We start from the raw sequence: 16,581 nt of genomic DNA, 5'->3' as shown, positions 1-16,581 counted from the left end.
TGTCTCCAAAACATAAAAAAAAAGCAAAAATGCCAGTGGAGCCACTCAGTAACAACACATACTGAGCAGGAGCACTTAATAAATAGTGCTAAGCACTATTCTGAGAAGTTGCCCCAGTTTTTAAATTTGATCTTCACAACACCCTTATGAGGTGTGAACTACCCATATCCCAGATAAGGAAACTAAGGTAGGGAGTAGTTTGTCCAACAGAAAGCAGCAAAGATGGGATTCAAATCAGAAAATCTGGCTGCAGACCCTAGAAAACTAACAATGTACTCAGGAAGTATTCTGAAAGAAAAAGTTTAATATTGTTAACCTATCAATTCAATGCAATCCCAATAATCCCACTAGAATTATTATAAGTGAATGTACGAAGCTGATTCCAAAGTTATCTAGAAGAGCAAAAGTATTCTCAAAAAGGAACAATAGTGAAATGTTTTGTCCCAAACATACCAAATTACAAGATAAAGCTACAAGACAGTATCATTACTTATATACAAAAAAATAAATAGTACCTTATAGTAAAGAATCTAGACCTAGGTACTTATGGGAACTTTACATTATAAAAGTAATATTATAAAAGTTCTAACTATTGGGTAAATTGTAACATTTAATAACTGGTGCTAAGAAACTGAGTATGAATACCACATAGAAAATAATTGTTAAATCCCTATCTCTCTACTGGGGAAAAAAAAAAAAAAAAAGGGCCGGATGTGGTGGCTCACGCCTGTAATTCTAGTACTTCGGAAGGCCAAGGCAGGAGGACTATTTCAGGCCAGGATTTCAAGACCAGCCTAGGCAACATGGCAAGACCCCATCACTCAAAAATTTAAATAAATAAAATCCCACCTTACTCTACATACAAAAAAGGAAAACACAGATGCATTGACCATAAAATGACAACAAAATCAAAAAAGCTACAGATTTACATAATCTTGAGGTGTAAAAAGCCTTTCTACAGTAAGACAAAATCAGAAAGCAAAAAGAAAAAACTGATAGATATGACTGCATAAAGTGTAAAACTGCAACAAGGATAAAGAGAGGAGAACATATAAACGATTAATATGCATACATATCTAAAAGTTTGGTTTCATAACAGAACTAAAAGAAGAGTTCATTAAAGATGTATTCACCTAGAAACGAACGTACATAAAAATCAGGAATTACAAAAATTACAAATACCTAAAACAACCTAAGACCTGCATAAGAAAAAGTTTTAATATTTATTTTTCTAACCTGAATAGCCCAACTGATAATCATTTAGAAAAACAAATTGCTGTCCCAAACCACAACTTTGTATTTTATAACTAAGATAACAGATTAACATACTTGATGGAAAGCATGGATCATCAGGGTAGGTTTCTCTATCATATAAGAATGGATGATAACGGATAATCCCTTCCACTACACCATCTCCTTCAACATGAGCTTTGAATTCAAAACTGTCAGCTGCTGTGTTTACATACAACGTCTGCATGTCGTCTTGTATTTCCCTTAGGTTGACAATCTTAGGTACCTTCCCTTTTTCAAACATAGAAATCTAAAATAAAAATGAAACAAAAATAATTAAATTCCATAGTAACTTTACTTTTGTTCTCAGCTATGATTCAACAATACAATAAGCAAAAATTCTGTTTATTTGTACAAGTAATAATCTGGCTTAATGAAATATATATATTTATATATGAGTTAAACAGCTTTAAGTAGCATCTCGATAAGGAATATACTACTAAAAAATATAATATAAGCAAAGAAACAGCAAATCAGAGCTGAAGGACAGAAAAGTCACAATAATTCAAGGTTTCTTGCTAGAGGTAGGAAGTGGGACAACATTGTATGTGAAATTCTAACATGTGGGTTAGGGTATTGAGAATCCAATACTCAAATGCTCTGTGCCACTAAATCTTGTCACCATCATACAACTTCTACAAACAAAAGGAAAGCTACGTTATCTCCCTTTTCCTCCATGCTTCAAGAGATGATTGATGTTCAGTAACAATGCATAGCTCTACAGAAGAGAGACAAAAAAAGATAAACCAAGTACTACAGTAAATAAAGGTTCAAGAAAAATACATCTAGGAAAAATCTCTTTAGTTGGATATCAAACAATCAAAGTAGTTTGGTAAAAAACAAGGAGAGAAGTTGTCTAATTATCGAGTGTTTTTTATTAGCCCAAGTCATTTAGAACTGGAACAAATATCTCATAATTTTTAATATTTTAAGATGGATTTTTCTCTTACTTCAATATCAATATTGTTGAAAGGTTCAACTTCTTTTGATGTTCGTATTTCATTTCCTTTTGGGCCATGAATATAGTAATGATAAATATGCCTAAAAGAGAGAAGAATAATTTTATACTTTTAATTCACATAAAATTATAGTTAATGTAATCTTCTATCAAAAAATTTTAACACTATTTACTAGGTATCAAGCACTTTATTAAGCATTTTTAAACACATATTCCATTTAATGGTAAAAACAATTGAGATGCAGGTATTATTGCATCTCATTTTACAGATATAGACCCTGGGGTGCAAGGAGTGTATGTAAGTTATCTGACATCACAGAATAGAGTTAGGGAGCTGTGGGCTTCAACTCAGGTCTTCCCAACTTTAAAGACCATATACACCACTTCCAAGAGGAATAATTCATCAAATAAATATAAATTAGACAGCAAGAGTCTATAATGCTACTTCCCAGGTACACTCCAGAAAGGACTCAATTATCGGGGGTAAACTGAATTCGATATCTAATGTCAATATGAGAATATCATTCTAGAATAGCAGTCCCCCACCTTTTTTGCACCAAAACCAGTTTCATGGAAGACAATTTTTCCAGGGATGGGAGTTGAAGGGGGGTGATTTGGGATGAAAATCTTCCACCTCAGCTCAACAGGCATTAGAGTCTCATAAGGAGCACGCAATACCTCACAAGCACAGTTCACATTAGGGTTCATGCTCCTATGAGAAATCTAGTGCTGCCACTGATCTGACAGAAGGCGGAGCCAGGAGGTAATGCTCACTGGGGCCCACCACTCACTGTGGGGCCGGGTTCCTAAAAGGCCACAGATGGGTACCAGTTCACAACCCGGGCGTTGGGAACCCCCGTTCTAGAACATTCATCTCTCCTCTCCTATAGCACTGAGACAATCTTATCCTAATATTCCAAAAACAAAACTACTAAGTTTGACATCATCTCACTGAAAACCAACACTCTGGAAATCAACACCTCTTTATTTTTTAAGAAAAGGTTTAAAAAGATTATATTTTGGTAATGTTGTTCAGGATTATAAAATACCATGTCTTTATTCGCAAAATAGAAATTTGCAATATTTCTTCATAATCATTCTTTATTAGAGCAAGAGTATATTTAAATTATGTGTTAATGTACACTGAGTTCCTTCAATAAAAAGAAACTATAAAATAGCTAATAAAATAAGTACTTGAAGAAAACTGCAAAGTCCTATTTAAATACCTTGGGTAACAGGGATAATAAACAGAAATATTCAACAAGAAAAAAGGTATTCCTAAAATCAAATTTATTTTCCCATAAAAAAATTTTAAAAATTCTCTTAGCATATAATTATGTATAAAATTGAGACTCTCAAATTAAGAGCAACAGTCTTTTGGGTAAATGTAAAAAGATGCATTTTTAAAATATGAATTTTGAGCAGATGTACCCATTTTGCAAGTCTCAGTAATTCAGACTAATGCAAATCAGGGAAACAATACAGTAACTCGTACGTACCACATAGCTATAAAAAAAAATTTGGGGGCCAGGCGCGGTGGCTCACGCCTGTAATCGCAGCACTTTGGGAGGCCGAGACAGGCAGATCATGAGGTCAGGAGATCGAGACCATCCTGGCTAACACGCTGAAACCCCGTCTCTACTAAAAATACAAAAATTAGCCAGGCACGGTGGCGGGCACCTGTAGTCCCAGCTACACGGGAGGCTGAGGCAGGAGAATGGCATGAACCCAGGAGGCAGGGCGTGCAGTGAGTGGAGATCATGCCACTGCACTCCAGCCTGGGCGACAGAGTGAGACTCCGTCTCAAAAAAAAAAAAAAAAAAATTTTAGGCCGGGCACAGGGGCTCACGCCTGTAATCCCAGTACTTTGGGAGGCTGAGGTGGGCGGATCACCTGAGGTCAGGAGTTCAAGACCAGCCTGGCCAATTACGGCGAAACCCTGTCTCTACCAAAAATACAAAAATTAGTCGAGTGTGGTGGCACGCGCCTGTAATCCCAGCTACTGGGGAGGCTGAGGCAGGAGAATCGTTTGAACCCAGGAGGCGGAGGTTGCAGTGAGCTGAGATTGCGTCATTGCACTTCAGCCTGGGCAACAAGAGTGAAACTCTGTCTCCAAAAAAAAAAAATTAGAGCCATTAAATAACTATTCCTCTGATTTGGTCTAATGGGATATAGAGTCCCTACAAGTTTTACTGGAATAAAAACACATGATTATTTTCAGCACTAATGTCATACAGGCACATACATACATATATTTTTTATTTTAATAGGCTTGATGCATTCATTCACTTAATAAACATCTGAGCATCTACCATGTAGCAAGTATTCTGCTAGTAGACATTGGAGACACAGCAGTGAATTTAACGACAAAAATAAATATATATGGTATGGAAGATTATGACAGGTGCTATGGAAAAGAAGCACAAAACGGGGTCGTGGAAGTGATATAGTGCTCAATTTGACAAACTGTGAAGTTCATTTTTAATTTTATAGTATTGTCAAAATCCTGTGCCTCAAATAATGCTCAGTACACTAGAGATGATCTATAAATACTTACAGAATAAAAGAATAGAGAGCTGTTTTAACACCAATATCAGAGTACTGGGTAATATCAGAGTACTGGGAAGAAAATGAGATAGGAGCAAAAAGGATACCAAAGAGGCTTCAATGTATCTGTAATATTTTCAGTCTTAAAAAAGTTAAGTACCAACATTTCCTAAACCAAATATAATTACTTACGCTAACTGTCGTGTCCAAAGGTGGAAATAATTTTTCAAGTACTGTATGTGTTCTGGTTGTACCCCTGTGATAACCACAGCAGTAAAGCTATCTTTTTCCTTCTCCTCTATGATGAGATTATGTAGAAATCTTTCATCATCATTTGTAATGTGAACAGAATCAGAGGGCTACAAGAGTGAACACAAATACAACAGATTAAATCATCTAAATTATAATTATACAAATAGCTATTGCATCAAATTTTAATGTGATTTACTTGGAGTTTCACAAACAGGCTTCAGAAAAGCTTTTGGAGGACACTGGCCCAATATAACAAACTGGCTGAGCATGTGACAACACTGTGAAGACAAGGGAACTTTCACACAGACTGCTAAACTAGCATGCATAAAGAGCACCCTATCTTATAATGATAAACCAATTTTAGAATCATAAAGGAAAAGGTAAAGACAAATACCGAGTTTTAAAATGCCTTAAAAAATTGAGGACACTTACCCTAGGGTGGAATGAACCCTTGCTTGGGAGACCTACCACTTAACTTGGTCAGGACCAATGTCCAGCCCTCCATGTTCAAGAAAACTACAGGGCAGGCTGGACACAGCTAGCTAAGCCCAAACACATTGTGCTTAAAGGTAAAAATCATCCTGGACACCAGTTCACTTTCAGAGAAAATCTAAATATTCTCTGGAAGGGGAGTAGGAGGGGAATTTGAGGATAAAATTACAAACTTCTCAGTTTGTAGTATGAGTCTATGTTTTAAAAAATTCCAGGTCGGGTGCGGTAGTTCACTACTGTAATCCCAGCACTTGGGGAGGCTGAGGCGGGCAGATCACCTGAGGTCGGAGTTCAAGACCAGCCTGGCCAACAAGGCGAAACCCCATCTCTACTTAAAATACGAAAGCAGCCAGGCGTGGTGGCATGTGCTTGTAATCCCAGCTACTAGGGAGGCTGAGGCAGGAGAACCGCTTAAGCCCAGGAGTCTGAGGTTGCAGTGAGCCAAGATCACGCCACTGCACTTCAGACTGGGCAACAAGCATGTCTTAAAAAAAAAATAAAACGACAACAAAAGAAACATGGTATGTGCGCACGCGTGTGTGTGCATGTGTGTGTATGCGTATACAGTCATATGCCACATAACATTTCTGTCAACAATTGACTGCAGTGGTCACATAAGATGATACAATAAGGCCGGGCGCGGTGGCTCAAGCCTGTAATCCCAGCGCTTTGGGAGGCCGAGACGGGCGGATCACGAGGTCAGGAGATCGAGACCATCCTGGCTAACACGGTGAAACCCCGTCTCTGCTAAAAAATACAAAAAACTAGCCGGGCGCGGTGGCGGGCGCCTGTAGTCCCAACTACTCGGGAGGCTGAGGCAGGAGAATGGCATGAACCCGGGAGGCGGAGCGTGCAGTGAGCTGAGATCCGGCCACTGCACTCCAGCCTGGGCGGCAGAGCCAGACTCTGTCTCAAAAAAAAAAAAAAAAAAAGATGATACAATATTGTAAAATCAGTGTACCTTTTCTATGTTTAGATATGTTTAGCTACACAAATATTTACCATTCTGTTACAACTGCCTGGGGTAACAAGCTGTACAAATTTGTAGATTAGGAGCAGTACCCTATACCATATAGCCTAGATGTGTAGTAGGTTATGCCATCTAAATTTGTGTAAGTACGCTCTATGATGTTCACACAGCAACAAAATACCCTAATGATACAGTTCTCAGAATGCATCCCTGTCCTTAAGTGATATGAGACTATATCTACTGTGTATGTTGCTATGTAGATTTAAAAACTGTGGAAATAAAAACAGATCAAACTATTCTATCTAGGAAATCAGTTAATTTTTAAAAATAAGTATGTATGATTACTTGCTTAACTAAAAACAGTGTTACAGCTCTTTTAGAATTTGTCTATCAAATTCTAAAATTTCTGATTAAAAAATAATAAATCCTTTAAGACTATACCCCTTCAAAACCATTCTAATGCATCTCTATACACTAAATTGCTAATATCACAGCTACAATATATACAAGTAACATTTCATACACTTTGAGTCAGTAGAGTAGTCTGAATTTACTAATGATGCAAATTCATTATCCAAATATTTATCAAGCATCTTCTGTAAGTCCTATGCCTCAACTTGGGCCTAAGGAAGACAGGTTCAAGATAAATAAGACAGTGCCTTTGTGCTCTACAAATTCCATCTGGTAGGAAATGAAAAAAACAAATGATTACAAAACAATATGCCATTATGTATGAAGATATGAACCAAGAGCTACACAGGTAAAAAGAGGGTGACAGTCACCCAGCAGATGACTGATTAATAACATTCCAGACAAATGAGAACATGAATTCAAGAGCATAAAGGAAATATGGTAGTTTTAGGATATATGATAAACATATGATAAAAGATAAGGCAGGATGGCTGAATTAGAGCAGTGGAAAGTGGGTGGAAGAGAGGATAGATGAAAGAAAATAATATAAAAGACAAAATTAAATGTGCTGAATGATTAACAAAAAGGATTATCAACTTTAACTGCATGGCTAGTGGATGCCATTAATTGAAAAGGGTAGTTGAGAGGGAAACAGGAGAAAGAGGGAATAAGAAAGGTTTCCAGATAATATTTGATCTCTTTCTCTTAAGAGACAGGGTCTCTCTATGTTGCCCAGCTGGTCTTGAACTCCTGGGCTCAAGAGATTCTCCCTCCTCAGTCTCCCAAAGTGCTAGGATTACCGGCATGAGCCACTGTGCCCAGCCAATATTTGACTTCAAAGGTACCAAAAGTGAGTTATTCCTCAAACACCTAAGAAAGAACATCTAAGTGAACCTGGAAATGAGTGTACTGGACATGATCAGTTGGTATTCATCACCCATTCCTACTACCTTTTACTGTACTCTCTTGGGCTACAGAGGTTGGAAGGAAAAAAAAAATACTGTTTGGTTGTGGATGCAAATTAGGTTTCACCAATTAGACATACTAGCCAAAATCTGGACGCCAAAAATGAAGCAAAGGCTATTTCCTGAAGTTTCTTAAAGGTTTTCTGTTATCATACAAGGCACTGAAAGATCAGTAACCAGGTTTCAGGTTTAATGTGTCAAAAGGCCATTGCAGCCCTAGTTATGGCCAGAAATTCTGTTTTCCAGTCGTGGAGCAACTGTGGCAGTGAGAACATTCCAACTTTTGGATCACAGATACAGCAGTGAGTTCCTGAATTCCAGACCCAGTGGTGGTCCTCCAACTGAATGATTATAGCAAATGTTGCAGCATCCCTCCAGGATTAACTTCAGAGTCTTAGTATCATTCTTGAAGGCTTAGCCCATAACTCATTCCTTTGGCCCTTCCAATAATCAGGTAACCACCTGATTCCCTCTGTTAGATATTTTCTGTTTAAAGGGCCTAGGATGGTTTGTTTCCTTTATTGAAGCTAGCATGTTTCAGTGTCTCAGTCTTGAGAAAAGTTTTCACACGAAACTCAGATTTGAGAGCTTTTGACATAAGAAGCAAATACACATCTTTAGAAAAGGCAAGACTATTGACTATAGAACAAGAACCACCAACTCCACCCACATTCTGAAAACTGCTCACAGGTCAGAGATACAAGGCCAACAAAAATAGGCTGGAAAAGACTAGTCATAAAAGGAAACGGAACAGGTACTTATGTTTGTTGGGTAGAACTAAGCACAAAATACAGAAAAGGCTGGCAGAGAAATGGTGCTCCAGGAGACACAGTTCTATACAACCTTCGTAATACGCACACAGTTTTGAAAACCACTTAAATTCTCAATTTCTATTTCTCACCAGTTTTATCACGGCAACTAATATTTCCACCATTATATTTTACAGGGCTTTGTGGTGGGGTTAAGACAAGATGGAATACTGTTATGTAAAAATATCAAAATATGCAATTTGTTAAGTAAATGAAACAAAGAAAAGAAAGTCGTGTCCTGCACAAAGGTATATTAAGTTATCGAGAAAATAAAAGTGGGTAATAAAATGGAAAAAAAAATAATCCAACCCACCAACTAATGAAAGAAAAGGTATTTTTTTTTTCACTTATCAAATGGCCAACATTTTGCTGCCCTTTCCCCTTCTCACTCTTTTGAAAAATAAATGGTCAGACATGTACTTCCATACGGTTGGAAATGTATGTGACTAGGGGTTTAACCTTTCTGACAAGCAATTTTGAAATACATGCCACGAACATTTTAAAAGTTCAAATTCAGGCTGGGCGTAGTGGCTCACACCTGTAATCCTAGCACTTTGGGAGGCCAAGGTGGGCGGACTGCCTGAGGTCAGGAGCTCAAGACCAGTCTGGCCAACATGGTGAAACTTCGTCTCTACTAAAAAAAAAAAAAAAAAAAAAAAAAAAAAGAAAATTAGCCGAGCGTGGTGGCATGAGCCTGTAATCCCAGCTACTCGGGAGGAATTGCTTCAACCAGGGAGGCAGAGGTTGTGGTGTGCTGAGATCATGCCACGGCACTCCAGCCTGGGCGACAGAGTGCAACGCCATCTCAAAAAAAAAAGTTCAAATTCATTATCACAGCTATTAAAATTATAACAATCTAAACTAAGGAAAAAAATTTTTAATTCAGGTAAAATGTTATGCAAAGACATTCACGGCAATGTCTTTACAATTATTATAAAATCCTTTAAATAAGCCAAATGCTCAACAGAATCATGAAATTATGTTACAGTCATTGAAGGAAATGTTATAAAGCTACTAAAAACTGCTGTGTATCAAAACAATTTGTAAGATGGGGAAATATTCAATGTGTTAATTTTTAAAATGTGGGATCAAAACTATTAAGTAGGCCGGGCGCGGTGGCTCAAGCCTGTAATCCCAGCACTTTGGGAGGCCGAGACGGGCGGATCACAAGGTCAGGAGATCGAGAGACGATCCCGGCTAACACGGTGAAACCCCGTCTCTACTAAAAAAAGTACAAAAAACTAGCCGGGCGAGGTGGCGGGCGCCTGTAGTCCCAGCTACTCGGGAGGCTGAGGCAGGAGAATGGCGTGAACCTGGGAGGCGGAGCTTGCAGTGAGCTGAGATCCGGCCACTGCACTCCAGCCTGGGCGACAGAGCAAGACTCTGCCTCAAAAAAAAAAAAAAAAAAACTATTAAGTATATATTTTAAAAAGCTGAATTAGAAGGAAATTCACCAAAATGTTTCAGTAGGCTTCTCTAGGACTTGGGAGTATTTTTATCTTCCTTATGCTTTCCTATAAAGCTTCCTACAAGTTATTTTAGAATCAGAAAACCAATGTTTTAAAAGTTCAAAATTACTTTTTAAAAAATTTGTATTGTTTTTGAGACAGTCTTGCTCTATCATCCAAACTGAAATGTAGCAGCATGATCATAGCTCACTTGCAGCTGGGCTCAAGTGATCCTCCCACCTCAGCCTGCCAAGTAGCTGGGACTACAGGTGCGCAGACCAGCACACCCAGCTTTTCTTTTTCTTTTTCTTTTTTTCAGTAGAGACAAGGTCTCCTATGCTATAGAGGCTGGTCTTGAACTCCTGAGCTCAAGCAGTCCTCCCACCTCAGCTTCCCAAACTAGTGGTACTACAGGACTGAGCTACCATGTCCAGCCCCAAATCACTTTAAAATAAAGATTTTCCCGTAACTCCAACACTTTCGGAGGCCAAGGTTTGAAGATTACCTGAGTCCGGGAGTTATAGGCTGCAGTGAACTGTGATAGCACCACTACACTCTAGAGGGACAGAGTGAGACTCCATCTCTTAAAATAATAAGTAAACTAACTTATATATTAAAGATTTTAGATTAAAAATCATGTTTCAGGCTGGGCATGGTGGCTCATGTCTGTAATCCTAGCACTTTGGGAGGCCAAGATGGGCGGATCACTTGAGGTCAAGAGTTCAAAACCAGCCCGGCCAACATGGTGAAACCCTGTCTCTAGTAAAAATACAAAAAAAGTAGTGGGGTGGGTGTGGTGGCAGGCGCCTGTAATCCTACAATCCCAGCTACTCAAGAGGCTGAGGCAGGAGAATCTCTTGAACCTGGGAGGTGGAGGCTGCAGAGAGCTGAGGTTGCGCCACTGCACTCCAGCCTGAGCGACAGAGTGAGACTCCATCTCGAGAAAAAAAAAAAAAAATCATGTTTCAAACAGAGTTGAAGGGATACACAATAAATATACCATTTACTTGCCACTAAGATTCAAATTTTTTAACATTTTGTCATATTAACACAAGAATTTGAATGCAAACTTGTAACAGCAATCTCTCATTTATTTCTCTTGAGGTCCAATTTCCTGAAAGTACATTACCCTATTACTGTTTTTCTACTCTATAATTTTATTATATAACAAAGATTTTAAAATCCAAATTCAGACCAGGGAAAAAAGTTTACAATCCTACAAGCAATTTAAAGAAAGCTTAGTAAGCTTTATGAGACAACTTGTCTGAAGATTCTGGCTTGAGAAAGCCCATTTTTGTTGCTAGCATGACTAAAGGAAAGGGTAACTATGAAAATTCCATACCTTCAAGTTAAGTTCTGTCCTACCGTCTATCCAAAGGAGTAAATTTATAATTATGAGTCAAAAATGTATTGTACCTTTCTGTTTCTAATATATCCACTATATATTGCCTCTTTATTTTTCTCCTTCTTCTCAAAATCTTCTTTAGAAAGCACAAGCTCATGAACATCTTGGGAATCTGCAGGTTTGCTTATCATCTGTTAAATATTAAAAAGAGTACTTTTTAAATTCCTAATAAACTGGTTAATGCATTTAGACAGAGTCAACTTCAAAATCTTTTGATCAACTTTCATTTCTAAGAAATCTTTTTACTTACTCTGGCTGATTGTCCGACAAAGAAGACAGCTTGCTTGCCCCCAACACCAAAATAGGAAATATCACTATTTAAACTGCGTGGCACTGGTACTGGACGAACATATCCTGAATGATCACTAAAATAAAATATTACATTAATGCAGTGATTTTAATCAAGCTAGTTAAGTGTCAAAAGAAACTTTCATTGTGCTTGTATTCAGTGTTAATGAAATGATCACCATGCCTGCAAACACCCCTAACTGAAAGCTGAAATAATCAGTGTCAAGACATCCACTCCAGTTCATCTCAAAGTGTAGTCCCCAGGCCAGATGCACTAGCTTTACCTGAAAACTTTTAAGAAATGTAAATTCTTGGGCTCAGTCCTACTAAATCAGAAAATCTCTCAGCAAACAGGACTAAATAAGTATTTTTATTATCCTTATGCCTCTAAAACTTTCCTTCAAAGCTGTTTGCTACTTCAAAACTTCCTAAAATATTGTCTAAAGAATAATGGTAATTAGAGCAAAGGAGAGTGTCACTTCCATATATCATGATAAATGAAGAGCTCTGAGGGAACACTGCACCATAACAACATTCTGAAGAAGAGGCACCACTGGTCTTTCAAAATATAGGCAAAGTCTCCAGGGACATCATCCCCCAATATCAGAAAGAAACAGAATGAAAGTGAAGCTGGAACCACTATTAAACTCAATGGAAAGATTAAAGAGCAGGTGTGACAAAGCTGGAGAGAATTAGAGAACAGAAAGATGCAAAGAATGTAACCACAGGAAACAAAGAAAGAAAACAAAACTGAAAAAATCAAAGTGGTGTTAAAAGACATAAATGACCAAAGCAAAATATCTCACACAAGATTAAATGCAGTTCTAGAAACAGAAGGGACAGAGAACGGAAAACAGCTGTAAATATGCTTGAACCAGTATGACATGGCTTCACAGATCCAAGAAAACGAAAAGAGCCCAAACAAGATACATAAAAAGAAATCAACATCACTGTAAACACCAAAAACCAAACAGAAGAACTAGAAAATAGGCTGAGAGACAAGACAGGATAAAATAGATTAGCAGGCTTTGACAGTGACAGTATAAGACAGAGAAGAATATTATCTCTGCAATGCCTGAAAAAAATCTGTTAACCTAAAATTGTCAACTAGAAAAAAATTAAGAATTTATAGATTAAAAACCAAAGTAATTTACCACCAGAAGACTTGTTCTAAATTAATGTTCCTACAAGCACAATCTAACATACAAGAGGTCACCATAATACAATACATACAAAAGTAATTTTTTTAAGTACTACATATGAGACATTTACTGGTGTGGTGAAAAAGTGGTATGTGTATATCGTTGAATTTCTAAAAAGTCACACTTTACATACCTTCAATAACAAAACTGTCATTTCAGGAAGAGAGTGACCAAAGCTAATGAAGTCCTTAAGTTGGGGGAAGGAAAATACTTTTAATCCTGAAATCTAAATATGCATGATAAAATTTCAAAGAAGATCAGAGAAGATATAAATTCTAAAATATTAAAAAGAAAAAAGGCGGATCAAGAAAATGAAACAGCAGAAGACAATAAATTTAAGAGAAAACAAAGAAACAGAAACAAAGAATGGGATAACCAAAAACATTTTAATTGGTATAAAAAGTCCTATCCTCATATATAAATAATCAAAATAAACATAAAGACAACATTGAGCAGGTAGGACACTGTAATACCAGAGATACAAAACAACAAAAGCACCCAAAAGAGTATTCCCTCACAATACCCCCTCAACATCTACAATCACATCCCCACACAACACACACAAACTGTCAACACAAAATAACACACACAAAATGCCTCCCCACACAACCCTGCATTTATACAAAACACCTCACACAATACACAAACATATCACTACTTTGTTTTTCTTTTTTCCACTTTTTTTTTTTAATTATACTTCAAGTTCTAGGGTACATGTGCATAACGTGCAGGTTTGTTACATATGTATACTTGTGCCATGTTGGTGTGCTGCCCCATCAACTCGTCAGCACCCATCAACTCGTCCTTTACATCAGGTATAACTCTCAGTGCAAGCCCTCCCCCCTCCCCCCTCCCCATAATAGGCCCCGGTGTGTGATGTTCCCCTTCCTGAGTCCAAGTGATCTCATTGTTCAGTTCCCACCTATGAGTGAGAACATGCGCACACCACTATTTTCAACAGAAACGACACCACGATGCTACAAAGCATACACACTGATGATTAAAAAAAAAAATCTTAAGTCAGAGAAAAACAGACAATATGTTCTGAGATATAAAGATAAGACTGACAACAGATTTCTCCTTATAAATGATGCAAGTTGGTAGGAAACTGAGTGACATATTTAACATATAGGTTTGAGTACCCCTTATCCAAAATGCTTGGGACCAAAAGTATTTCAGATTTCTGATTTCTTTTCCAATTTTGGAATAGACGCATTATACTTACCAGCTGAGCATCCCAAATCTGAAAATGCAACATCTGAAATGTTCCAATAAGCATTTCCTTAAGTGTCATGTTGGTGCTCAAAAAATTTTGGATTCTGGAGCAGTTCAGATTTTGTATTTTTGAATTTGAGATGCTCAACTTGTACTTAAATTTTGTTAAAGTCAAGCTCAAACTAGATGCTAAGCAAAACTATCTTTGGGGTTTGGGGGGAAGAGAGAGATCGTATCAGACATACAAAATCTGAAAAAAATTCACCAAGAACAGACTGAATTTATAAGAGAATGTTTAGAAAGATCTTCTCAGAAAGGAAAACAATACTAGATAGATTTACACAAAGGAATAAATACAAGCTCTAGTAAATATGGTAAATATGTGGGTAAACATAAACTGGTTCAGAGACTCAGATTTCGCATGCAAATGTTCATAGCAGCATTATCAAAAGACAAAAGGTAGAAACAACTTGTGTCCATTCATCTACGAACTGATAGACAAAATATAATATGGTTGTACAGTGAAGAATTATTCAACCATAAAAAGGAATGAAATTCTGATACATGCTACAACATGGATGATCCTCGAAAATTATGCTAAGTGAAGTAAGTCACGGATGACAAATACTGTATAACGACAAATACTGTACACTTCCACTTAAAGGGGGTACCTTGATTAGGTAAATTCATTGAAAACAGAAAGTACAATAATGGTTACCAGGGGCTACAAGTGGGAGCAATGGGGAGTTACTGTTTAATAAGTAAAGCTTCAATTTGGGGTTACAGGGTGAAAAAACTTTCGGAATACATAATAAAAATAGTTGTAAAAGACTGTGACTGTAATTAATGCCATGGAATTATACACTTTAAAATGGTTATAACTGTAAATATTATGTTATTTATATCTTACCACAATTTTTTAAAGAGAACTGCTTTAAAAAGGGACAGAACAGTGTGCTGTTGGAACACAGAGCAGATGTGTACAGTTTAGCAAGAAAGGTCAGGAAGTTGAGAAGAAGCCTTTTTACATTAAGGAGAGAGGCAAATGATTATTTAAAGCTAAATAACAATACTGTACTTTGACATTGATGCCAAAGTAAAATGTATAAAAACAAAAGTACAAAGACCAAGATAGCATAAATGGAAGTATACTGTTGTGATGTATTTATATGTGAAGTGGTTTAGTATTACTTAATACAAACTGTGATAAATTAAAGAGTTATACTATGAATCCTGGAGTTTCCAGTAAAGTAACAGCTATAGTTAATAAGCCAAAAAGGAAATAAAATGGAATCTCTCTCGCTCTTGCTCTCACACACACACACACACACACACACACACACACACACACACACAATGAATCTGCAATAAGGCAGGAAAAAAAGAAAATGGGAACAAAAAATAGGCAGGAAAAATAAAAAATAAATTAACAAAGATGGTAAACTTAAATCTCAACACATCAATAATCCAATTAAAAGCAACTGATCTAAACACTCCAATTAAAAGGCAGAGATTGTTAAATATTAAGACACAAATATGCATTGCCTAAAAGAAACCCTCTCTAAATATAAAGAGACAATAGGTTAAGAGGTTGGAAAAAGATTTACCATTTTAACACTAATGAAAAGAAAGCTAGAGTGAATATATTAACACCACACAAAGTCAATAAAAGACACCAGGAAATGAACAAAGAACAATTAAACAAATAAATGAGTAAATAAAATAGACTATCACTCTTTGTATTATTACATTTAATTACATTATGGATGTAATAATATCCAGTATTATTTTCCTTTCTGGATAATGTAATAATAACCAGTATTGTTTTCCTTTCTGAAGATCTTTCTAAACATTCTTTTATAATTTGAGTCTGTTCTGCATGAATTTTTTTCAGATTTTGTATGTCCGATAGGATCTCTCTCTTTCCCCCAAAACCCAAAGATAGTTTTGCTGAGCATCTAGTTTGAGCTTGACTTTAACAAAATTTAAGTACAAGTTGAGCATCTCAAATTCAAAAACACAAAATCTGAATGCTCATTATACATTCAATTACATTAAATGTAATAATACAAAGACGCTAAATGAAACTGTAAACGTGGTTATAAAACATGAACCAACTATATGTTGTCTATAAGAAACCCATTTCATATATAATAATGAAGGTAGGTTAAAAGAAAATGAATGAAAAAGTATATAGCATGAAAACACAAATGAAAAGAAGCTGGGATGGCTATATTAACAGGTAAAGTACACTCCAAAGCAAAGAAAATAACCAGTGACAAAGAGCAACACTACATAATGAATAAAAAGGTCAACCAAGAAGGCACAG

At 36.7% G+C, this 16,581-nt stretch overlaps 1 protein-coding gene and 1 pseudogene across 2 annotated transcripts in view; one reads left to right on the top strand and one right to left on the bottom strand.

Annotated features, from left to right (window-relative positions):
• Positions 1 to 16,581, bottom strand: part of SMCHD1 (structural maintenance of chromosomes flexible hinge domain containing 1) — a 150,458-nt gene that overhangs the window by 106,110 nt on the left and 27,767 nt on the right. For both annotated transcript variants that reach the window (XM_050767418.1, XM_050767419.1), the window contains 5 exons: positions 11,798 to 11,912; positions 11,559 to 11,678; positions 4,988 to 5,154; positions 2,241 to 2,331; positions 1,330 to 1,540 (listed from right to left, as the gene is read on the bottom strand). In XM_050767418.1, the coding sequence (XP_050623375.1) occupies positions 1,330 to 1,540; positions 2,241 to 2,331; positions 4,988 to 5,154; positions 11,559 to 11,678; positions 11,798 to 11,912 (704 nt within the window). The remainder of the gene's footprint in view (positions 1 to 1,329; positions 1,541 to 2,240; positions 2,332 to 4,987; positions 5,155 to 11,558; positions 11,679 to 11,797; positions 11,913 to 16,581) is intronic.
• On the top strand, positions 6,870 to 6,904 carry LOC126941582 (uncharacterized; annotated as a pseudogene).

The sequence above is a fragment of the Macaca thibetana genome, chromosome 18 (assembly GCF_024542745.1).
Source record: "Macaca thibetana thibetana isolate TM-01 chromosome 18, ASM2454274v1, whole genome shotgun sequence".
In the NCBI taxonomy this organism is placed as follows: domain Eukaryota; kingdom Metazoa; phylum Chordata; class Mammalia; order Primates; family Cercopithecidae; genus Macaca; species Macaca thibetana.
The sequence above is the reverse complement of the archived record's forward strand: the minus strand, read 5'-3'. Positions and strand labels throughout refer to the sequence as shown.